General features: G+C 42.9%; 1 protein-coding gene across 10 annotated transcripts in view; it reads left to right on the top strand.

The window, feature by feature from the left end:
• The window catches only part of TTC3 (tetratricopeptide repeat domain 3), a 125,438-nt gene extending 100,674 nt beyond the window's left edge, over positions 1–24,764 (top strand). For all 10 annotated transcript variants that reach the window (XM_027961621.3, XM_042238430.2, XM_027961634.3 and 7 more), the window contains 11 exons: positions 4,446–4,585; positions 6,906–6,974; positions 7,717–7,813; positions 9,481–9,581; positions 12,116–12,206; positions 12,657–12,758; positions 14,681–15,018; positions 16,969–17,095; positions 17,268–17,402; positions 20,967–21,059; positions 23,250–24,764. In XM_027961621.3, the coding sequence (XP_027817422.2) occupies positions 4,446–4,585; positions 6,906–6,974; positions 7,717–7,813; positions 9,481–9,581; positions 12,116–12,206; positions 12,657–12,758; positions 14,681–15,018; positions 16,969–17,095; positions 17,268–17,402; positions 20,967–21,059; positions 23,250–23,324 (1,368 nt within the window). In that variant the 3' untranslated portion in view covers positions 23,325–24,764. The remainder of the gene's footprint in view (positions 1–4,445; positions 4,586–6,905; positions 6,975–7,716; positions 7,814–9,480; positions 9,582–12,115; positions 12,207–12,656; positions 12,759–14,680; positions 15,019–16,968; positions 17,096–17,267; positions 17,403–20,966; positions 21,060–23,249) is intronic.
• The last annotated feature ends 888 nt before the right edge of the window (positions 24,765–25,652 follow it).

Below are 25,652 nucleotides of genomic sequence, written 5' to 3' on the forward strand. Positions count from 1 at the left end.
ACGTGGTCTTTTGTGAGTGCCTTCTTTCACTTAGCTTAACGTTTTCAAGGTCCATCCATGTACATCAGTCCATATAACATGGATCAGTGCTTCATTCCTTTTTACTGCTGAATAATATTCCATCACATGCTGTATCACATTTTATTAACCCATTCATCTGTAAATGAACATTTGAATTCTTTTCATTTTTTGACTGTTACAAACAACACTTAAATATCTGAGTACAAGTTTTTGTGTGGACACATGTTTTCATTTCTTTTGGATGTATACCTAGGAATGGAAATGCTAGGTCATCTGTTAACTCCATATTTAAGAGTTTGAGAAACTACCAGACTATTCTAAAACAGCCGCACCATCTTATATTCCCACCAGCAGTGTATGAGGGATCCATCTCTCTGTGTTCTCATTAACACTTTCTATAATCCATCTTTTTTATTTTAGCTCTTCTAATGGGTGTAAAGTGGTTTCTCATTGTAGAATGGTTTGTGTTTCCCCAAAGGCTAATGGTGTTGAGCACCTTATATGTGTTTAATGTCTGTTTTTGTATATTTGGAAAGTGCGAGACATGTCTGTTTTAATCCTTTGCCTACTTATTAATTGGATTTTTTGTTCTTTATATTGAATTAAGAGTCTTATTATATATACACAAACACACTTATGTATATATGTATTCTCAGTACAAATTTCTTATTAAATATATCATTTAGAAATATTTTCTCTCATCTTCCCATATTTGCAGATTTATTTCTCCTATGCCCCATTCTGTGGGTTGTCTTTTCACTTTATTGATGTTATCATTTGCAACACACAAGTTCTAAATTTTCAGTGTAGTCGAGTTTCTCTAATTTTTCTTTTGTTTCTTATGCTTTTGAGTTCATAGCTGAGAAACCACTGTCAAACCCAAGATCAGCAGTATTTACTCCTATGATCTATAGAGTTTTATAGTTTTAGCTCCCCCACTTAGGCCTGTGATCCACTTTGAGTTAATTTTTTGTGTATGGTATAGTAATTATCTTTCATGCATATTTTCCCCACTATCCTCCCCCTGCGAGTGAGGACTGTTTCTTAGCCATCCATGGATCTCAGTGTGCAGACTAGGTGCTCTGCCAGTGTTACCCAACAGTGTGTACTTGGGCCCCTACAGAACTGAGTTTACTGAATTGTGTCTTCATATTCCATCAGCCCATGGAAAGGTCATCAGGCCTGTACGTTCTATGATGATTGTTACTTTATTTACTGCTAGTATGTAGTGGAAGGTAGCACTCATTCTTTCATTTGACAGATATTTATATTGGATGCTCCGTAAGTGCCAGGCTCTGTGCCGATCTTCCAGGACTTTTATGTAGCACCCTCTTCGTGAGGCCAGGTAGGCATGGTGGTCACCTCCATCACAGTAGTGACTCAGCAAATTGAAGAATCAGCAAGGTTACAGCAAGAGAAGTGTGAGTTGATCTGTCCCCAGGCTGCAGGAAATGTCACCGAACTGTTGAACCTCTTCTTCCTAAAAACAGTTGGCTTGCACATCTCAAGGCCACTGAAGTCAAACCTACTCCTGAGGCAGGACTTGAAATTCATGAGGGACCTGGGCTGGTCAAAGGTACTTTCATGGTATTGAATCTGCTTGCCAGGAACATCCGAAACCCTGGTGTCTAAAGCTGACGAGGGTGGAATGTTCTAAGTCAGTGCCTGTTTTGACTCGAAGCTGTTATTTCCCAGGGAATCTGTGTAGCTTGGCTCCAGGGTACCCTGTCCTCTCTGAAGAAGGAGACCCTGAGTTTCTGTGGCTGAACCCTTGTCCTCAGTGACCTGGCCACATTCTAAGCCTAAGCAGGAAGGTCAGATTATAGGGAACCTGGTCAGAAGTGGGACGTGAAAGGATCCCTAAAGCAAAAGTGAAATTGAGATACCAGTAAGCAGTCATTGATACTAGTAGAATTTCAAACTGGAAAATATTAAAGTTTAAACTTCTTTTTTTAGTTTCTTGTAAATATTTCTCCATCCTGACTCGCACAGTAGTTGTTAGAAACAGTAGTCCAGAGTTTATTTATAAATGACTGGCATTTACAGGCATGTGCACTACCTGTCTGCTGACATTGAAGAGATGACACTTTGAAACACTGGAATGAAACTTTTAGAGAATTAGTAGGTTCAGAAGAAGTTTCAAAAGGCAGCCCTTATGTAAGATAGCTGACGGAGAAGGCTGTGTCTCAGGTGGTGGTGTACCTAGCCACCCAGAGCCTCAAGATACAGCGTTTCATTTCTCTTTGTCACATGGCCTGAAATTCTGACAGATATTGCAGCCCCACAGCCTTTATCACCAGACAGAGATAACACATTTGTACTTTAAAAAGCAAACAGACAAGTATTGGACTTGCCAAATGAAACATGCGTGCTGACTCTTGTGTAGATTAGACAATCGCTTAAGCTAAGGAGTGAAGTGTGAATACTTCCAGACGAGTTGAAGTAGGTCTTTTTAGCACTGTGCTGCCTTCAGACGTGCTCCGGGTGAGAGATTGAAAAGGAAGGAGAGGAGAGACGTTGTGGAAGTGTGCCTGGGCGCTGGGCAGGCCCTCAACTGGGGGGTAATTAAGTCAGGGGTCCAGAGAAGCTCGAGGGTGCAGCATAAGGAAGGGCCCCCAGTGGGTGGAACTGAGTACCAGAAGGAAGGCGGGAGGCTGTGAAGATGGACATGAATCTTTTCAAACCTGACTCAGAGGCTAGCCTTTGCTTTCCTCTTTGTCTCTCCAGCATCGCATGTTCTGCTCCAGCACCCCCGTGGAGATTTATTTCTTCCTCAATCAAATAGACTCATGGTCTGGGAATGTGCCCTCTTTAACACTGTAGACCTCATTTTGTTCAGCTTACAAATGGAACTGAGAGCTTCTTGGAAGAGAAATGTTGGCTGTTTAACTGATGTTTCTAATATAACTTTCTATGGGGAAGTGCATTCCAAGTTACAGCCAATGAACTGGTGAATGTACTTTGAAATTGTAGTATGTTAATAGGTGGGAGTTCCCCGTGTTGGGAAAGGTGTTTGGGGAGCAGAACACACCTGACTTGATGGTGTGCTAACCTGTGCTAGAAGAGCCTGTTGGCAGATGTGTAAATCAACAGGACTTAGAAATACGTTACTCCTTTCTCTGTGGTTGTGTTGAAAGGTAGTTATTTGTTATTTCAATTTAGTATTTTATTCCTTGGATGTATAGTCTTTGTCAGACACCTATAAACTTCTCTGTCCCATCAAAATAATTGCAGGTTCAAAATTATTGAGTTCTTAATATATATTTTATTGTTTACTCGAATTTATTTTAAAATACTTACCTAGGTTGATTTCTCTCCTGTATATCTTCCATAGTCTCCCGTTTTGTTAATAGAATTTTGTTTAGTTATTCATCCAGGGTAGAGATTCTGTCGCCTTCCACTTTACATCATATAGCCACATGATAACGGTCTTGTTATCCGTCCTAGTCTTCTCAAGTGTCCTTTATTTCTTTTTATCATCCCTTTAGTTATCTCTGTCATCCTCATTGTCTCTCACCTGGGCTAGTGCAGTGAGATTTTATCTTCTTCTAATACAGAGTATTTGACACTAAAGATTATAATTCCTAATGGGCTGTGAAGTCAGTTTAATGATGGTGACTAAAATTGTTCTTAATAATAGAATAAAAATATAGGAAAACATCTCAGAAAGTAAGGGCAGTGTTTTCAGCTCCGTGTGTGTATAGATGCATACATGTATGTACATAATGCTGGGGATCATGATTAAAATCTATTTGCTGTTGTGGGTCACAATAAGAAAGTATCAGAGAAAGTCAAGAAAACAAGAAAGCTGCTGTTCTTGTCTAACCTTTATGTATTCTCTTTCCCCTGATCTGCCTCTGTGTCTTTCAGTTATTTTTCTAAAATAAGAATCTCATTATCTCACAACCCTGCTGAAGAGCCTTCACTGGCTTCCTGTTGTCTGCAGGATGAGGGCCACACTCCTCAGCGTTGCTCATAAGGCCCCTGATCATTTTATCCCAAGGTGTCCCAGGCGCCTGAGGTCCTAACATCCACCTCGTACCATTCCATACAGACATGCCTTTCTCTTCTAACCTTCTGCCTCTCCATGCCTACTACTTGGAATCCATTCTCTGTGTGACAGCCCCATCTCTGAAGACAGAGATCAAATTGTACTGATTTGGAGAATCCCTTCCTGAGTACCAGAGCATCTGCCGTGTCTCTGCCTGCCCTCGTTTGAGGGCTGAGGCCGTGTATTGTGTGACTTCATGTCCCAGGCTCAGCTGGGGTAGCGCGTACAGCCAGCTCCTGAGTGTGTGTTCCAAGGAACTGTAGTCATTGGTTAAGCTAGTTCACCACCGCAACACTAGTCTCTTGGGCTCTTTTTAACAAGAAAAAAAAGTAAATCTTCCCATTTATTTAGATACTTTCTAAAATGTTTTTAGATCTCAAAGACAGAACTAGATTGGTTCCTTGAAGATTTGAACAAGGAAATTAAAAAATGGGAACAGGAGAAAAAAGAAATCCAAGAAAGACTAAAGGCACTGAAGAAGAAAATGAAAAAGGTGTTGAATGCCAGCAGAATGTGAGTAACACTTGAAAGACAATGATTTTCATTTATTTTTAATTTGGGTATATTTTGGCTTATTTTATCCTTTCTGGTATTCAGTTTCAGACTGTCAAGTAAAGTGAAAATTTTTGACACTGTTCTCATTTCATTTTAAAGAACATCTGTTGGGAATTACCTCACCTACAGCTTTTTCTAAACCTCTCATATTTATACATAAATAAAAGTAGGACTGCAAGTCTAAGAACTTACTTCTGGTCTGAACACCACCTCTTTCTCTGAACATTATCTTTGACCCCTTTTCTTTGTTATAAAATGAGGGGACTTGTCTAGATCTAAGGTTTTTTCCAGCACCAAGATTCTGTGGTGATCATTTTATTTATTACTTCCACCCTGAATCTTTAAATTAGTAAAATTTGGTCCTGTAATATGAAGCATTCAATAATATACATTCAGGCAGTTGTCATATGGGCTAGGTTTGTTTTAAGATTCTGTGCAATCCATTCCTAACCCCTGTTTCCCTAAATAATTGTATGACTCCTCAGCGTAATTGCTACCTACTGTTGAACAAAATACCTGAAGCTTGGTGGCTTAAATTAACTTAATTTTAATTTGATCCGGATCGTGCATTCTGGGCTGTTTTGGCTGGGCCACACTTCTGCTGGTCTTGTCAGTGGTTCCCCCTGTGGCTGTGTTTAGCTGGCAGTTGGCCGAAATATTTTGGCCTCTTTCTCTCTATGCAGTTTCAGGGCTTCTTCCGTTCCACGTGACTTCTTCATGTGACTTTTATCTCCAGCACAGTAGCCACACCTCCTGTGTGATGGCTGAGAGCTTCCAAGAGTACACAGGTAGAAGCTGCCAGGCCCTCTGAAGCTTCAGGCCCGGAACTGTCAGCATCACTTCTGCCGCATTTTGTTTCGGGCAAATTGCAGGCCTGGTCCAGATTGAAGGGCGTTAATAAGGGGAGGCGTGGTTCCCTGGGGCTCCACTGATCACACTCACTGTTCAGGGCATTTATGTTGCCCTGTGCATTTATGTTGCACTTGCTGTGCCCTATGATCAGGTGAATTTCATTATGAGTATTGCTAACCTTAACCTTTGAACAGTTTTTAAGTAGTCATTTATAAAGCATGATAAAATGGAAAATACTGCATATGTCATTTGATTTTGCTCAAAGTTTCATTAGAAGAACACATGGAAATCTAAAAAGCTTTTTACCTCTTACTGTTTGAGCAAGTACAGTCTTTAATTTTTAAGCTTACTCAAAAATTCTGGCGTATTTATATTTTAATTTTTTCATATGTTTAGTTCAGACATACTATCAAACTAGACAAAATAAATGAAACTGAGACTGTTGATAAAATTTTTTTCTGTGCTATCATAAAAATCATTTCTGCTGGGGAATAATTTTTTATTGTCTTTTCACTTTATTAGTGTATTTCTTCGCCTTTTTCTGTTGTAGTTTAAAGACAGGCTATAGGCTTCTTTATGCTTTTTGTACTTTCCAAAAAAAGCTAAATTTTTATATTTAGATCTTAAAACTTTTTGGATCCCTTAGAGAACAACAAAGGTATATGAGGTTATTTTATTTATTTTTCTATGCTTTAGATCACAGTTGGTATTCATTAAGAAATGAATGGTCACGAGGAGCTCATGGTAGGTGCGGTGATGCAAGTCAGAGATAATTGTTGAAGGAAGGCAGAAATTCCATGAAAAGCTACCCAGTGTTGAAAACTTAGAGGAACTGTTTTACAAAAGAACTGAAATGGCATTTAAATCGGTAGTTTGCGGAAACGGGTTTTTATCCAGCAGAGATGACTAAAAAGGTGTGAAGGAGAGCATGAAAGAGGCAGAACTCTCTTGGTACAGGGCATTGCTTATTAAGAATCAAAGATTTACACACTTTGTTTTGAAGAATTATCCTACTGTGTGCATGCGTGTATGTGTATGTGTAATTGGACTTCAGATTCTGGCTTAAAAAATAGAAGGCTGTTTTCATTTTGAGTGAGAACCTATGTTACACTGGTGATTACCCAACACCTTATTCCTCTGTCCTATGTTGAACCACCTGGATGGAGGTGCTCCTGACACAGGACTGAGACGGGGTCTGTGCTGCAGACACACAACGCAGAGTAAAGAAAAGGCGATCTTTCCCTTTCTCCAGGGGTAGAAGGGAAATTTTTCCAAAAGGAAAAGGACCCAAATTCTTTGCCTATTTAGAAGATACTAGAAATGTAAAGAAATCAAGAAATGTTTGCATGGATGTATTTACTGTGTGAGATTGTGCGTTTAAAAATCTTTGAAAATTGATTAAAATTTAGTGATTATGCTTTTGCAGGTATACACAGGAAAACGATGGAAAGGAAAAGGCACTTGAATTACTTCTGGATCAGTCCCTTGAAATCAGGCAAATTAAGCTTAAATTTATTTTTATATCTTACTATATTATTAATATCAGAGGCACAGTCTGAATATAGTTAGGCATACAAATATATTTGTGCTTATATGTTTCTTTTAAATAATTGTTTCTCTTTTTAAAAATTGTTTTATTATTTATATTAATTTATTCTTTAAGTATTTTTATTTTATGATGTTTTCTGCTTTTAGTTCTCATTGACAGTATAAAAAGTCCTAAATTTAGCATTGTTCATTACTCTTCATTTCCTTTGAATTAACCTGAAACTAAAAATGTATTTTAAAAACTTACATTACTTGAAATAACAGTCTAAACTATTGTAGTTCATTGCTGTACAATTAAAAAATTACTAAAGAATGTTTGTTATGAACCTATAAGAAGTTTTCCTTTTAATCTTTACTACTGCAAATAATGTTTGTACATACTGGAAGCCAGTATGTAAAGTTTATTAACATAATCAGATTAAACTTCACCTAACTTCATAAAAATGGGAAACCCATTTCACAGCATTGCCACCAAGTAACTTTTAATTTCTCATCTTCCTTTGATCGTTTGCAGAGAGCAAATAATGAGTCTTGTGTTAAGTAGCCAAATGTTGGGCAAGAAGTTTCTCTGGAAGATGTTCTATTGTCTGTTTGTGGCATGACTTCAGCACTAACCTGACTTCACCCTTTGTGAGCTCACTGGTTATGTTTTTTTCAGTTAATTTTTTTGTTTTCTCTAATATTTACAGTAATACATTTACAAATGAGAAAATGAAAATAGAAGAGAGTATAAAGAAAGGGAAAGAGCATTATGAAGAGAGTCTTCAGAGGGCTCTGGATGCAGAGGTGAGTCCGCAGTACTCGGTGACTGACAGATTCGGCAGGGTGTCATTTGTTTACTCCTCGTTTAATTACACATGAGCAGGACAGCATTGCTGGGACGTGTGGAGGCTGAGGGGTATCCTTTCATCCATAATCCTGCCTCCCTGAAACAACCACTCTTTCCTTGCCTATAACTTAAAAATTTTTTACCTTTATGCCTATCTTATGATAGAGTGTACACCATGTTTTGTGACTAGCTTTCCTTATTTAACACAATTCAGTCATTTTCAATGCTCTGTACTTTTAATGGTTTCATTATATTTAATCAAGTGATGTACCATGAAGTAGCCAACCAGAAAGCTATTTGCCAGTGCTGGAAAAGGAACTTGGAAATAATATACTTATTAAGAATATATACTCTCTTTCCTCCCCCTGGAAGAATATACACTAAAGTCAGTATACTATTTGAGAAACTACTGAGACAAAAATAATTATCTCTGGCTATATTCTATTGAATTCCTGAAACATGGTTGCCTTTGTTTTTCTAATTTGCAAAGTAAATGTTATTTATTAGTAAATGTGTCCACGATTATTTTAGAAAGGTAAGGAAGAGCTTAACTCATGCAGTCTGTAAACATGGGTCTTTAAAAGAAATGTCAGCTATGCAGCTGCTTTTCTAAAGGAAGGAAGGAAAAAAAGAGTCCCAGTGTTTACTTCTGCCTTGTGGGCCCTTTTCCTGCATCTCTGTCCCCAAGTCACCCAGTTCCCATTTACCACCATTTAGCAAGCAGTTTTGCCTGGTGGGCCCTGTCAAGATTACTGATACCTGAATTAAAGCAAGGCCAGTCTACATTTTCTGCAGTGACTTTGACACAAATGGCCAATTGGCTTCTGTGGGGAGCCAGAGTCTAAAGTTTTCAAAACTTACCCTTGCTGGTAATAACTTACCCTAAGCTGTGCAGTAGCACCTTGCTATGCGCCCCTCCTCTGTGTGATAGTTTGCACCTGCTGGTCCCAGACTCTGCTCCATCCCCTCCTGCCCTCCCACTTGCCAACCACGAGTCTGCTTCCCAGGCCTTTAAATCCATAGGTGCAGCCTTGGCGCTGTTCTGCAGGGTCCTGGCTCTCTGCTTACCGTGGTCAGCACCTTACATTATGCACACCAGGTGTATACTTTCAGGTAACCGAGCTCTGTGCTCCTGTATGGCTTCAGCAGTAAGCCTTGTGGAAAGTTTCATATCTAAGAAAGTATCACTCTAGGAATATAATTTTACTATCCCTCTGTTGTTCTGTTTTCAAATCCTAACTTTTTTTTTAATTAATTTCGGGCTGTGCTGAGTCTTCCTTGCTGCATGTGGGCTTTCTCTAGTTGCCCCAAGCAGGGGTGTCTCTTGTTGGGGAACATAGGCTTTGGGAGTTCGGGCTTCAGTAGTTGCAGCACACAGGCTCAGCAGTTGTCGTGCACAGGCCCAGTTGCCCCAAGGCCTGTGGAATCTTCACAAAACCCAGTGGACCATCAGAGAGGTCCGAAAAGTTTTAGTTCAGGTTCACTTGAGAGAAACAATAGCTAAATTCTGGTCACTCTTCTGCTCATGTGTCATTTAAGGAGAAATTTGACAGTGGCTTAGAATGTTTGCTTTCACAGCTTTAAGATTGTTTTAAAATGCTTACATTTTCTCATCTAATGGTAGGTATCTGTGCTTGAAAACTGGAAGGATGTGGAGGTGTGTAAGTTACAGAGCATGGAGTCACAGGCCGAAGGGCTTCTCAAGAACTTGAAGCTAATGAGCAGGTACTGTGGTGTCACAGGTGTCTTTCCACAATTGTTATTGAGTAAATAAAGATTAGGGCTGATTTGATGAAAAATTATATTCAGTTCAGTTCAGTTGCTCAGTCGTCTCCAACTCTTTGTGACCCCGTGGACTGCACCACGCCAGGCCTCCCTGTCTGTCACCAACTCCTGGAGTTTACTCAAACTCATCTCCATTGAGTCGGTGATGCCATCCAACCATCTCATCCTCTGTCGTCCCCTTCTGCTCCTGCCTTAAATCGTTCCCAGCATCAGGGTCTTTTCAGATGAGTCCGTTCTTCTCATCAGGTGGCCAAAGTATTGGAGTTTCAGCTTCAACATCAGTCCTTTCAGTGGATATTCAGGACTGATTTCCTTTAGGGTGTACTAGTTCGATCTCCTTGCAGTCCACGGGACTTTATTTTTAATAGTTATTATAATTAACACATGTTCAATCATGGGAAAATCAAAACATATCAACAAAATGATAAATTATCCTAATTTTCAATTGAGTTATAACTAGTTAATTTAGTTTTGTGGTAAATCCATTAAGGTGTTGGGGGGGGAGAAAATTTATATATAGTTATTCACTAAGTAATATCTAGTGGTAGTTTAGTCACTAAGTCATGTCTGACACTTTGTGACCCCATAGTCTGCGAACCTACCAGGCTTCTCTGTCCATGGGATTCTTCAGGCAAGAATACTGGAGTGGGTTGCCATGCCCTCCTCCAGGAGATCCTTGCAACCCAAGAATTGAACCTAGGTCTCCTGCATTGCACGCAGATTCTTTACTGACTGAGCTAAAAGGGAAGCCCAAGCAGTATATAGGAAACTTATTTTCATATCCGTAATTACATTTCTCCAGCCTAATTTTAAAAGGTTGAATAGTAGTCCAGTGTACAACCATGTCATGATTTATTAAATAGCTCTGTAGTGGGAGAGCTGGGTTGTTTGCACATTATGCTATTCAGAGCTGCTGGGGCAAATATCCTTATAACTAAATTATTAGTCATTTCCATGCAATGAATAAATTCCTGGAATGAAGATCACATTTTTGAGGCTTTTCAGCAGTGGCCTTCCATAAGAATAGTTATTTAACAGTCCTACCGGTAGAGTGTGGGAATGTCGCTTTCAAAGATATTTACATATGGTCATTTTTTCAACTTCCCTGGTGGCTCAGACTGTAAAACGTCTGCCTACAACGCAGGAGACCCGGTTCAATCCCTGGGTCAGGAAGGTCTCCTGGAGAAGGAAATGGCAACCCACTCCAGTATTCTTGCCTGGAAAATCCCATGGACGGAGGAGCCTGGTAGGCTCCACAGTCCATGGGGTCACAGAATCGGATACAACTGAGTGACTTCACTTTCTTTCACTTTTCTTTCATTTTTCAACCCTCCATAATCTTTACCTGTTTTTGTTTATTTTGCTTTCTTTTTGGAATAAGGTTTACCATGAGAAGCCAGAAAGTCTCCTTCAGTCTAGAATGTAGCACTTTTCTATATGGATTTTTGCACATTACTTTTCATCTGGTCCTTTTATCATATTCCACATACAGGTTTTAACTTTTTAATTCCTAGTGTTTTTTTATTCAAATTTCAAACCCTCAGTGTTGAACCAGAGATTCTACAGGTCATGGAAAAACAGTTTTAATGTACAGTTCTTTTTTCTTCTTTTTTCAAGATTAAGTTTTTTTCACATCAGAAAACTTTTCTGATGAAAGGTAAACTGGTATGCTGATTCAGATTACAGGACTAATACATCTGAGGTTGAGATCCTGTGGTGTTCAGTAGCCAGTGTGCAGCACGCCGCGGGCTCTGGATTGTGCATCTGGGAAACAGAGCTCTCAGGCCGCGCTTTATATAATAGCATTGACTCCTTAGTAAGCCTCATGGTACACAGGTGGTCTTTCTTAGGGGGTCTGTGCTAACTCTGCTCATTCCACTAAAGGGTGGCAAAAGAGGAAAGCCATGAAAGCAGTGTTCTGGTTCTTCTTTAAGATGTGTGAGAACAGACATAACCACGGATTGGTGGGAGTGGTCTTCTCGATTGGAGTAGAAAGCTTGCATGTCACTTTCAGTGAACCAGATTCATGAGGTGCTGAGAAGTTTAATGTAGCCTGTTAGGCCCCACCCTTTGTTTTACAGTGAAGTAGGGGTGAAGGTTTTATTGGAATGTATCCAGGCTGCCAACTTTTGACCGTTTTTCAATGCTAAGATAGCCTTTGATGTTAAATATGAAGATGTCAACTGACGAATTGTCTAATCTTCAAATGTGAGGAGAGAAGGTAAAATTCAGGAGAATATGTGCTCTCTGTCCACAGTTTTGGGCTTTGGGTTAGGTCAGTCGATAATATTTCCTAAAGTGTAGTGACTTTGTAAGATACACAGTTCTTTAAAAATCATCTTTTTTGCTATGTGTGCATGATCCTGTTTCTCTCATTATCTTTAAATGTTTATTTTCATTTGTACTTTAGTGCTTTCAATTTTTAAAAGTCTTCAAGTGGATATCAGCAGTTTTATGTTTTTCTCCTCTCTCAGTGATTCGGCCGCATATTCTGACATGGACTCAGACATACATTCATGGGAATCGTTTCTTTCTGATGTTAGAGAAGAAATTGAGAAAGCAAAGGTAAGTTATATGGTATTTTATCATTCTGTCAAAATCTGTCTGATGGTTATAATTCTAAAAGAGGTAGTGTCATACTGAAACTTTCTTTTTTGGGCTGTTAAAGACTGTTTTTGTTGTAATTAAGACTTTTTCATGAAAGAAATATTATCTTGTTAACTATTTAAGCTCAGCCCTTGATTGATAAGATAGCAAAGTTATGTTTGATAAGGCTTAGAGCATTCTAGTTAATAATTAGAGTAATATTAGAGTTAATTAGTTAGAATTAACAGTTCGAGTTATTTTGAACTTCTTTCCTTACAAGAAGTAACCTTGCATCCCAGTTATATTTCTTGGGAAATGGTTGAGCGTTTGTTATGTATGTATAGTAAGGGGGAAAATAGTATTAATGGACAGTTGTGGTTTTCCTTGGAATTTGTTAGAAAAACTTAACATTTTCCTTTCTACCTACAGTCTCAGTTTGAAGAACAAATTCAGGCAATTAAAAATGGTTCTCGGCTCAGTGAACTTCCTAAAGTGCAGATTTCTGAGCTTTCGTTTCCTACCTGTAACACAGTGAGTCTGTTACATCTCTTTTTTTTTCTTTTTTGAAGGAAACAGAACTGAAAAGGAGTGAGGCACAATTTCTTTACTAGCTGGCCACAAGTAGTTTGTTGTTACTGGTTTGGGAGTGGGCGTGAGCTGGGTGAATAATTACCTTATTGTCTGCATCAGGTGCTAGGTGAAGCCCTCATCAGAGTGGCCCTTATTCACCCCTCACCCCATGACCCTTCCGTCTATGCGTTCAGCCTCAGCTAAGGCATTAGGCTCTGGAGCTGCAGTCAGAAGCTGATCTTGAAAGTGTTTTTCTTCTCAATACTGTGCATTCTTAATATTCAGACTTAACTGTGGATTCATCTGCAAAAATAGAAATTAAAAAAGATTTAAAACGTTAAAAAGGTTAGCCACTTTGAACTGCGTAAAATATTCTATTGAGCACCAGTGTTTTCAAGTTCTTACAACACATACAGAGGGGGAAAAGCATGAGATCTCAGTAGAATATTTTAGTGTTAATTTTTAATTCTAGTTTATGTGATTTTATAAATGACTCAAAAGAATTTTAAAATTGAAGACCTTGGGAACTCTCAGGGTGCCAGGGGCTTGAATAATTAGAACCCCTAAAAATGGTTTACTTTGTGTGTCACGTCTCTGCTATTCATTCATCGGGTATTTAGTGGTGATCAGATGCGGATTAGATGCGGTCTGTGCCCTCAGAATGCACATGGGTTTGGGAGTGACTTCAAGCCCATAATTATAAGCAGAGTGCGCCAAGAACATAGAATGCCATGGCAGCAGAAACCAGGGGGAAGTAACTTAACCCCAAGGCCTAGGCCTCAGCAGAAGCTCCCTTGCTGGAGGTCTCAGTGAGCCAGAGATCTGGAATAGGAGTTCACCAGGCAGAAGGAGGGAGACAGACAGAGAGAGAGAGAATGAGAGTGTGGGGAGGGGGGAGGGGGGGGAGAGGAGGGCTGTGTGGTGTGATGTTTCAGGGTCAGAACGTTCAGATGGAGGAAAATAGCGTATTTGGAGGCTAGAAAAAGAACACCTTTCACAGCTGTGAAAGAAGTTCACTAGGACAAAGGGGACTGTAGGGAAAAGATTGTGATACCGTACCCATGGGCCAGAACAAAGGGAGCCTTGTTCCCTAAGGTGTGTTTCGCAGTGTGGACTTCCCCTCAGTTCACTGAGCAGCCAGTGTAGGTTTCCAGTTAGGAAATGACGTCAGCCTGACTGCAGTGTGGAGACCTGTGGGAGAGGGGCCCAGGCGAGGGATGTGCAGCGGATCGGGTGCGGCTCGCTGTCCCCGCTGGGCCCGGTGAGAGAGGCAGCGGGACTGGAGAGAGGAGAGCCGTTTCCGGTGTTCAGGTGGTCTGAAAGAGGCGCTGCCTGTGCGGTCAGGGCTCTGCATGAGTGTGTCAGGGAGTAGACGCCAAATCTGGTCTGTGTCAGGTGGCGCCAGAGGAAGAGCAGGTGAGGAAGCCTGCCTGGAGGCTGTGTTTGCAGACAGAGTTTGAGTGCCCTTGGAATCACCCAAGGGGAGCTGCCTTTTAGGATGTTTGGATCTCAGGAAGGTATTCTAGAGTGGAATCGTTTAAAAAGGGGGAATTATTTGCAACAAGCACGCAGTTGTGGAGGTGTGAGAGCGGGTAGCCTGGGGTGCAGACTGGGGCTCTGAAAACATGGGGGGCCTCAGCCCTTTGGCGTGGACTGCAGAGCTTCGGGGAGAGCCCAGCAGGGCCTGGCAGTGTGGAGCCCTGAACAGCTTGTTTTTAGAGAGTCAGTTACCAGTGACTTTTATGGACAATAACATTTAATTTGTTATAGTTCAAGCTCTGTGCACTTGAGCAAGCAGGATTCAGTATAGTTGTGCTTAATCATTAGTCTTTGTTCATGGATCTAACTCTTAGTGATCAGCTTTTGTGGTGTATTCCTCTCAGATTCATCCTAAATTACTTCCTGAGTCTTCAGGCCAGGAGGGTCAAGGTCCCTCCACTTCTGCAAGTCATGGGACCGGAGACCAGACAGCAGCTCCCGAGGAGTCAAGTCTGGGTTCTGCTGCTGACAGCCCAGTGGAGTCGCCCTCCTGCAGCCAGAAAGCCCCCCAGCTGCCAGAGCGTGAGGGCACTGGCCAGGCAGCTGGGCCAGAACTAGGCCTGATGGCTGATCAGAAGTTACCTGTTGCTCCAGAGCGTGCCACTCGTCCAAGCCAGTCTCCAAAGAAGCCGTTCAATAGCATTATTGAGCACCTGTCGGTGGTGTTCCCTTGTTACAGCAGGTACGAATCTAAAACGTCAGCAGCACTGGTAAACGCTTTGTTGAACTGATGTTTCCTGATCAGATAACAGTTTGGCCAATTAGGAGCTGATGTGGAAAGGACTGTGCAATTATTTAACTCAGAAGCACAAACACCGCATTTGTCTTCCTTTTGTAAACATAAAAGCATTTTCAAACAGATTAATCCACACTCATCAGAACCCATGGCAATTTGCTAAGATTTGGATGAATGCAGTAACATGCTCCAGCACTAATTATGGAATCAATAAATGAACTTCAAAACATTAGTTTTGTATCATTTCAGGGGGAAAAAAATCTCACATATATCAAAGAAGGCAGCAGCAACTTACACTTTGTTGAACAGCCCCTCTGGTTTGTTAGAGGTGTGAGATGAAGAGACTGGATACAGTTTGCCAGTGAGTAAGGTGTGTGAGCATGTTGTGGAGGGAGAGGTAGGGAGAGCTGATTTACAATGTGTGTTAGTGTCTGCTGTAAACAAAGTGGATCAGTTAGACAAACACATATGTCCACTCTTGCAGATTCTTTTCCATGTGGGTCATTTCAGAGTATTGATTAGGCTCCCTGTGCTGTGTAGCTGGTCCTTATTAGTTACCTGCTCTATGTATAGTAGTGTGTATATGTCAGTCCTAATGTCCCAATTTATCCATCCCCCCCTTTCCCCCCAGGTAACCATAAGTTTCACATCTGTGACTCTTTCTGTTTTGTAAGTTCATTTGTACCATTTTTTTAGTTGCTGCGTATAAGCAATGTCCTACGATGTTGGGCTTTCTCTGACTGACGTCACTAAGGACAACCTCGAGGTCCATCCGTGTTGCTGCAGATGGGGAGAGCTGCTTTTAACTAAGGCAGCCAGAGTCATCAGTTGGGCACTTCTGGAGTGCTCCTGCACTGACCTCTGACCTCACTCTCCACATACGTACGAGGGGGCAGAGGGACTCCTTGTCTCAGGCCAGAGGGAAGGTGAAGTGGAGGGAATGTCTCAGGGATACAGCGCAGAAGAGAGGAATCCACATCCAGGAATGATCCTCTACACCTCCCGTGTTACTTCTGTCTTTGACACAGTATTCGTCATAGTCTCTGGGATGAACTTCTGAAACACAGTGGTTAATTATGATTGGCCAGAATTAATGTTTTGTGTTTGTCAGTGGAGCCCTGGCCACTTGGAAGTCAGTGTATCTTGTCTGCACGTGGACATATTTAGCGTAAGTTTGAAAAGCATTGTAAGTTCTCTCAATAGCAGTTACCATGCATGTTAGTAAAAATAGTCAAGTTGTAATTACCAGAAGTACCTTACAAATAAAATTGTTTGCAGTCCTGTCTAAATTTGGCAGAATAAACGTATGTTGCTTATGTTAACTTGCTTTTCTGCAAGTTAAAGCACATGAGGTATTAGTGCTGTAGATAGCAAGTTCCTATTGATTAATGATATAATCACATCTACTGCTACCTGTGAAAAATGCAGGAAAACTGAAAACTTTGTCAGATCTTTATTTTATTTATTTATTTATTTGTCAGATTTTTAAAGGGAGAAAGTAAAAAAGTAGTTTGTTCTTAGAGATTTTATTGATTTCAAGTCAGATCCAGTGGTGTCTGATCATTCAGTGATTTTGCTTAAAGCTACAGTATGTCCAGGCTTTTAAGAAGTCAGATTTCTAAGTAGGGAAGGAAATCTGAAATGGATCTGTCAGGTACACTATTACTTTGAAAATATATTAAAACAAATATTTTAGGAATAATGTTGAAATGTTCACAATGCTTTTTTTTTGAAAGAGTGATTTTGCTGCTTTTACTACAGTTACTGTTGTTCACAAATGAATTATTTGTGTAATTGATTTCATTTCTTTTCAGCTGCTGGGTTGATACTGGACATAATATTTCTTCACAGTAGAAAACTTTGACTTTCTCTTGACTTCCCCGCTTTCCCTTTCAGCACGGAGCTTGCTGGTTTTATTAAAAAAGTTAGAAACAAAAACAAGACCTCTCTGTCTGGATTGAGTATTGACGAAATTGTGCAAAGAGTGACACAACACATCCTTGATGAAGAGAGAAAGAAAAAGGTCAGTGTTTCATTTAAATTCATTATATACTCCACTTTCTTCCTGTTTATTTATAAAATGTGAGAATTGTGGGGGGAAATGCTTCCAACAGAAGATGGGGAGCATTGAAGTAGACGGTGCTGACGTTTTTGGGTAACTGTACTTGCTTCCCTACTATACATTCTGGCTGCAGCCAAATCCAGGAAAGGACCGGAGGCCGTCTGCACCCAGCTCTGCTGTTCCTGCACCCAGGGCCGCCCAGGACCCGCCCTCCGTGCCTGTCGGAGCATCACCCGAAACCAGGGGGCCGAAGACCGAAGACGTCCCTGTGAGTGCTGTGTGCGTGACCGTGGCGTGCCCTCTGTTCTGTGAAGAGCAGGAAGAAGCAGCTGTTAGTCCATGATGGAGCCTCATGTTTTTCATTTCTCGATGGACTTTCTTTGAGCTTCCATTAGAAGCCACGTTTAGGTGACTTGAGTGTTCGGTTAGAGGAGCTGGTGACTAGCGAGGTTCTCCCCACCATTGTGGGGACTTCAGGGCCCCTGCATGTGGGGTCAAGAGGTGCAGTGGCCACACCATGGACACGGGGCCTGTAGATGGTCAGATCTGTTCCTCACATCAAGTGTGAATAGTTGGCAGAATTGATTTTTGGCCGGTTTTCTTCTATGTGACCATACGCTTTGGAATCACACGAACTTGGTTTCATCACTGATAACACTGTAAGGCTGGATCGTATCTGCTTGTTGGGGTTGTTGTCTGGATGAAGTGCTATGGTGGGGTTAGCAGGGTCACGTGCTGTTCTCGGAACAGACTGGCTGCTTCCCTCCCCTCCCCTTCATGTGCCTGGGGACGGGGGTTGGGGGCATGCTGAAATGGGCTGAGGTTGCTTTTATTTGATACACTGATTTAAATTGTTTATTGTCCTTTTAGACGATGAGAATGTTAGTTGCATAGAATTTTCTATAAAATACCATTATATCTACGATCTCAGTTGATAAGGTATTATAGCTGTCTTTATGAATGAGGAAACCAAGGCACTGATGACTCATGCTTCTGGCTGTCGTTCCTTCCTTTGATTTGCGTGTGTGGCGTGTAATCCCTGTCCTCACCCACACGGACCTCACACACGGGGGATCATGCAGTCGGCACTGAATATGTGGGTGGTAGGGAGGCGGTCCCCTGGGTGGCTCCCAGCTGTGGGCTCCAGGGGGAGTTCTGGCGTAGATCACATCTTCCCCTTCTGTCCAGCTTCAGGTGAAAGTAAAATGAGAAGAGCTGCAGGCAGAGTGGGGTCGGCAGTGCAGGACTGCACGGAGAGCGCTGGTTCGCTGACCTGACCTAGGTCGTGCCTCCTTCTGTGAACTTGTTTTTGTCCCTCCCATACATTTTCACTTTGCACCAGCCTTTGGAGATTTTCCTCATCACATACACTTGGGTGCCAGAGGGAACCACCCCCCCGCCCCATTGAGAAAGCTTATACCGTGCAGAGCATTCCTGCCAAGCCTGGCTGGAATCCACTCCCTCTCAGGGGTATCCAGCTGGTTATGTGCTCTGTGGTCCAATAACCAGACTGGCTTCTCAGCATTCTCACTGATTTGTGTGTGAGTGTGTGAGTGCGCACATGCACACTTGCACACTTATTGGCCACCCCAAGTTAGATCATAATCACCGTTCAAGGTGAGATTACTTTCTGCTTCACAGTTCATGGTAATAAAGACGTGAAAGCTGGCTTATAAGAAAAATATGTATTGAAACCAAGACTTAATTTGCTAATCATAGGTTTTTTGTTTTTTTTTTAAGTAATGATGTTTTGTATTTTTAACCACAAAACCACAGAAGTAATGTGGTTCTTAATAGAAGAACCTTCTTTATAAAAAGAACATATAAAGAACCCCCCAAACTCACCCTGTAAGGGTAACCAGTATTATCATACTGATGCATTTTTTCTGAACTTTTTTTTTTAATCTGTTGTGTATATGTGAATTTAGTCAAAACCATATACATATATTTGTGTTCTTTTTACTTTTTCACTCAGAAGTACATTGTGCCGAATTTATCATGTTGGGAAGTAATAACTTTTTTTTTTTCTGAACTTTGTGCTGTGCTGTGCTTAGTTACTCAGTCGTGCCCGACTCCCTGCAACCCCATGGACTGCAGCTCCCCAGGCCCCAAGGCCACCTTGCAGAGGCCTTGACCTGTCATTTCCCCCAGCGCTGTTGCCTCCAATTCTCCCAGACCCTTCCCTGGGGGCCACAGAGGGGAGGGGAGGGGAGGGGAGCGAGATCGCATCTGTCCCATCACTGCCTGGTGCCCAGTGGTGGCTGCAGTGCCCTGAGAGGGACAGAAAAACCTGTTCAGCAGTTCCGGGATTCACAGCCTTCAGGTGCTGCCCTGACCCTACACTCTGGCCATCACCCACTGCCGGGGCTGCATTCACTCACTTTCTGACAGTTCCCAGAGCCTCCCTTTGGGGCCAGGTTCCTCACTGGCTGCTAAAAACACACGGAAGCAAAGCCATTTCCTGCCTTCAGGGTGCTCAGAGTTAAGAGGGGGGAGTGAGAGTCAAGGAGAAGGCCTCGGCGTGGGGCGGGTGCTAGGGGCTGCAGGGAGGCTGTGGTGCCTGGAGTCCTAGGGTGGCACCGGCTCTGCTTCCAGACGAGAATGCTATCTCTGTCCCCAGACTGAGTGGCGGGGCCGGGAGCCCTCCCACTCACCTGTGTCCCCTGACAGGGATGTTGCTGAATGAGCCATCAGTTTGTTTTGATTTGATTTATGCAAGTAATCCCGGAGAAGGCAATGGCATCCCACTCCAGTACTCTTGCCTGGCAAATCCCATGGATGAAGACTGGTGGGCTGCAGTCCATGGGGTCGTGAAGAGTCGGACATGACTGAGCGACTTCCCTTTCACTTTTCACTTTCATGCATAGGAGAAGGAAATGGCAACCCACTCCAGTGTTCTTGCCTGGAGAATCCCAGGGACGGGGGAGCCTGGTGGGCTGCCGTCTATGGGGTCACACAGAGTCAGACACGACTGAAGTGACTTAGCAGCAGAAGCAGATGCAAATAATCCACATTCATAGAAACTTTAGAAAAATAGCCAAGAAAAAGTTAAATCTCTCAACCCAAAAGTAGCCAGTCACCATCAACATTTTATATCTTTCCAGATTCTTTTCTAGGCATCTCTATATACAGACATTCTATCTCTGTTTAAAAACTTAAATTATATAATCATATGATACCTACTGTTTTGTTAGCCTACTATTATTCAGAGAGCTTTTGGGACCAGCTTTCTATACCTGGTGGCTCAGATGGTAAAGCTTCTGCCTACAATCCGGTAGACTCAGGTTCGAGCCCTGGGTCGGGAAGATCCCCTGGAGGAAGGCATGACAACCCACTCCAGTATTCTTGCCTGGAAAAGCCCATGGATGGAGGATCCTGGCCAGTTCATGGGGTCACAAAGAGTCGGACACGACTGAGCGACTTCACTTTCACCTTCTGTACCAAGGATTATGGAATTCAATTCCATAATTTTAATCAGCCCCGCAATAATCCATAGTGTAGAGGTGTCATAATTTGTTACGGTCTCCAGCTGTTAGATAATTAGATGAATAGTTAATTTGTAATATGCAGCTAGTACCATACTTCAGGTATGGAATGGGATAAATAAGTATTTGTAGTATTTTAACTGTGAGTGAGTTAACTGTATAAATCATGATTTTTATCTGAGAAAATGAAAACTTTGTTTTTTCCTAAGAAATGTTATTCAAAAATAAGTTGTTCCCTCAGTCTGCTTAACTGTAATTGAGAATAATTTGTACCCTGTGCTACAAAAGTTTTGGAAAGCCAATTGTGGGAAGAGTCCTTTATTACTGGGATACATTTGTTTCCGCAGGTGTCCTGTGCCAATTCCTGTGAAATGTGCCAAGAAGCATTCAAGTCCAAACACGTGCGTGAGCTGCAGTGTGGGCACAGGCTTCACAAAGGGGTGAGAGTTCTCTGTGGCACTTTTCACGCCACGCATCCTGACTGTGGAGTGTTTAGAAAAAAGAAAGGGACTTTTTCCCCTAGGCTTCAGTCCTTGCATCTTCCAAGCAAATTCCAAGCGTGCTGTGTGCATGGCCATCATCCCCCTCACCGAGACTGTGCTGGGGGAGGAGGGTAGACTCCGGGCCTCCTGCGCACTCTCCACGGTCCTCTCCGTGTTGGGTGGGGAGAGCACTCGGCTCTCTCAGTCGCTAAAATTCAAAGAGTGTGATTTCCTTACATGCTCTTACTCGCACTGTCAAACAGACGGTGAAATAGCTTGTCAGTTTAGTGCAGTGTGTGAAGTTTAACACTTTAGAGAAGAGAAAGGAAACCTGACAGGCTCCACTGTGCCTGGGGGATTCTGGCTTGAGCCCCTCCGGGATGGATGTTAGCTGTTCTGGGGTTTGGGGTGCTGTGAGCACTCATCCTGCACCCCAACTGCTGGATTAGAGCCCGTCCCGTCTCTGCTCTGTGAGTGTATGAATCCCTGAGAGAAGGGGCGTGCACTCTGTGTGTGTGCACGTGCGTGTGCGTGCATGTACTGAGTCATGTCTGACTATTTGTGACCCCGTGGGCTGTAGCCCACCAGGCTCCTCTGTCCATGGAATTCTCCAGGCAAGAAAAGGGAGGGGTTGCCATGTCTTGCTCCAGGGAATCTTCTCAACCCAGGGATCAAACCCGCATCACTTGAGTCTCCTGCATTGGCTCGTGCCGCCAGAGTCCAGGCCGACCGCAGTCTCTCGTGTGCCTGTCTCCTTCCTGGGCGGGGGTCCTGCCAGGCCGACCGCAGTCTCTCGTGTGCCTGTCTCCTTCCTGGGCGGGGGTCCTGCCAGGCCGACCACAGTCTCTCGTGTGCCTGTCTCCTTCCTGGGTGGGGGTCCTACCTGGGCTCTGAGCTTACCGCACTTAGCTCCGTAGTGGCAGCAGGCCAGCCACTGTGTGTGTGTGCAGACTGGGGAGGGACAAGGAACAAGACCCGGCAGATGGGGAGTCCAAGGGCCCGGAAAGTGCCAGCCTCCAGCAGTCAGGGCAGCTGAAGCACAGACTGGACTGGAGCAGAGCAGGAAGGGGAGGCACAGTCAGACCCTGAGGCTTCACGGTCACATCCTGAGGTGCGAGTCCTTGTTCCTGGGGCTTGGTCCAGACTCCTGCCCTGAGCAGGCTCTGGTATCCCTGGGTGTTGAGTGGCTCAAGGTCCCCCTGGACGTCACGGGTGATAGCTTACAATAAACAGGGTCACATTCATGGCCTCTGAAGGAGAGAATTTGGTTTCCAGGCCAGAGATGAGGTTTGATCACTCAGAGATTTTGTGTAGCAGAGTTTTATTACAGTGAAAAAGGGACACAGAAAGCTTCTGAGATAGACCTCAGAAGGGGGTAGAGTGCCCTACCCATCTGTCTTAGCAAGGCCTTATATACGTTTTCATTTGGTTACCAACAATAGAGAGGTCTTACCAGACCCACTCCCACAACATAACTCTTAATCAGAAGCTTCTTGTTAAGAAAGAGAAACTTGTCTTCAAACAAGATACAATGTTGTTACATAATCATTAGCACAGAGCTTAAGGAAAAACAAAGGGCTTCCCTGATAGCTCAGTTGGTAAAGAATCTGCCTGCAATGCAGGAGACTGTAGTTTGATTCCTGGGTCGGGAAGATCCCCTGGAGAAGGGATAGGCTACCCACTCCAGTATTCCTTGGCTTCCCTGGTGGCTCAGCTGGTGAAAAATCCTCCTGCAGTGCAGGAGACCTGGGTTCGATCCCTGGATTGGGAAAATCCCCTGGAGACGGGAAAGGCTACCCACTCCAGTAATCTGGCCTGGAGAATCCCAAGGACTGTATAGACCATGGGCTCACAAAGAGTTGGACACGACAGCAACTTTCACTCTCACTTTTAAGGAAAAACATCCCCTGAGCAAGATGACTTGTTTTGTTGTGTAATCATTAGCTCTGGGCTTAAAAAACGTCTTATAAGATGAAGAAGTGTAAACAAACAAAAAATATCTCCCTTTTTGAGGGCCTCAGACTCCAACCTACCTAAGAGAGTCACTCTCTCACGGTGATGTTGCTGTGTCTGCCGAGGCGAGTGGCGCAGGAGAGCTGAGGTCCCCAGGCTCCTAAAGGGCCAGCTGATTGTCTTGTCTCATTTCAGTGCTTCAAGCAGTGGTTGAAGAGCCAGCGCACCTGCCCAGCCTGCCTGGGTCACGACCTCCTGTCAGAGGAGTAGTAGCTGCCCTGCTGGAGGAGGCCCGCCTGCTATTCTCGGCAGCTACAGCTCGCGCTGGAGATACACTGCTTGTTGAGTTGGAAGACTAGCAGTGTACTCCCTTTGGTATCAAAAGCAGACCCCTGAAGCTTCTTTGCACTCTGTGTCGCAGTGCTAATAAATGGAACTCTTTAATACAGCTGAGAGTAAGTAATTTCCCAACTCTGATTAGATATACAGTAATTGCCAAGTGGTGGCTGATAAAATCACGTGTGACCCCTTCCTTCTGTAGTTGGGGCTGCTGCAGAGGCGCGCTCTGAGATGGAAGGAAAAGACAGTGAGTGCCTCAAAGCAGGACTCGATTATCAGCATCCTTGGCCTGCTAAAGTGCCCCACGGGAGAAGGTTTTTGAGATTGGTATTCCTGAACTTACGCCTACATTTTTCCTCAAAGATTCTGTGTTTTAAAAAATGAGCTTAAGCAGACCACCTTTTAATAGGTTGTAATGTTAATATTGGCTGATTTCAGACCAGAAGATTCAAGTCTCCTATTCATGTGATTTTTCATTTCATTATTTTTTCTTCCCAGTAGATGTGTAAGTGCTTGTTTTCCATCTTTCAAAGACACAATGATTTTTGAAAATCAGTTACAAAACCCTTACTAACATCAGCCAAGACTTCTTAACCCCTGAAGTCGAGGCTCCCTCGTCGTCATCCCACCCCCGGGTCTGGAGCGGACTGGTTTTGAATACCTTACTGTTCTCGTTAGTGACCTCTGTCCCCCTCTCTGAGTTAGACAACAAGCTTTTGGGTATCTGTCTGGCACACAGCAGCAGCTGAGGGAAACAGTCACCATCATTCCCTTTCTTTACCCTAGCACCAAAAAGAGATGCTTGTATAATTAGACAGTCCTGAGATGTTGCTGTTACAGCCGTTCGTGTTTGACATTTGTGTAGAGTAATGCATGCACGCGTGTACTGTAGCCTGAGAACAAAACCGCAGCTGCATTAGACAAACTGCTTATCTTCAGTGACTTATAGATGGTAGTAGACATAGAACCATGAATTCCGGGCACATTCCATCTCTCTCAAACCGGAAGGACCAAAAAGTGTTTTCCCACGCGTTCTCCGTTTCCCTCAGAAGCTTAGAGTCCCAGGTTCACGTGCTGACGCAGTCGCCTCTGTCTGCTTTGCTTCTCCCTCAGTTTTGACGTCTTAGTGACTTAGTGCATAGACGCTTATTCCATATTTTGAAGCAGGTCCCTAAATCATTGTCTGCATGTTCAGTAATAACTGAGGACTTGCAGATATGAAGGTACACAGGGACCCGTGTGTAGCAGCAGGCACAGCAGGAAAGGAGAACAGCTAGAGTGAGAGGATGTGTTCGTGCATAACCTCAAACTGTTACTTGTGAACATGCCTTACACGTGTCCTGTGTCGAAATAAAGAGCGTTCTAAAATAATAGCCGTGTTATCCATTCTTTGTCTAATTTAAAGCATTCTGCTTGAAAATTCAAGACATATATTATGCTACCAATTTAAAAGGTGATTTGTTTGGACAAAAGAGCCACTGTACGTCTGAGGAGTCTAATCAAGAGTTCCAAGGGCATTTTCAAAACTGGATCAAAGCATCCTTTTGCTTAATTAAGTAGAGGTTGCTAAACTCAAGTTCACAAGATTGGCTGTTGAAATCTGTGAATGGAAAGACTAGACAGAGATGATAGAGTTTACTGTTCTAGGCTAGGATGAGAGGTTTTTCAGGCGAATACGTATGAGAGTGTCGAAGTTAACCAGATTGCATTTCTCACTGCTGATCTCTGTGAGGCACTTGGGGAGGGTTAGCAGACTTCTGGTTCACACCAAAATGACCTTGATACGTGGTCCTGTCCCAGAGCCTGTGGCGTGGACCAGATAACGCCCCTGGATGATGTAGGTTGGACCAGCTTTTAGGGACCTTTTGGTCCTTGTGGATACAGGGCTGCTGAGGCTGGTGAAAAAAGGGCTCCCTGACAGAGGACCTTCTAGTCTGCCGAGCATTAAGAGCCGATCCAGGAAAGCCCGTGTTATCAGTCTCTGTCTTCAACCTGATAGCGTTTAATTCAGAGTAGTGTATAACTTTGAGCAGTGACTATTCCTAAGACTTTGGATTATTTTCCCTGCTGAAAAGTTTATGCTATACATAAGGCATAATCCAGTGCAAAATTGAAATGTTACCCTAGCATTGCAAAACGGTAACCACCTTTTAAAAATTCTAATTGGAGGATAATTACAATATTGTGATGGTTCTTGCTATACATTACTACATTTTTAAGGTAATTTCAAAGACTAGAGTAGAAACAGGTGGGCCAAGT

This window comes from Ovis aries, chromosome 1, assembly GCF_016772045.2.
Source record: "Ovis aries strain OAR_USU_Benz2616 breed Rambouillet chromosome 1, ARS-UI_Ramb_v3.0, whole genome shotgun sequence".
Taxonomy (NCBI): domain Eukaryota; kingdom Metazoa; phylum Chordata; class Mammalia; order Artiodactyla; family Bovidae; genus Ovis; species Ovis aries.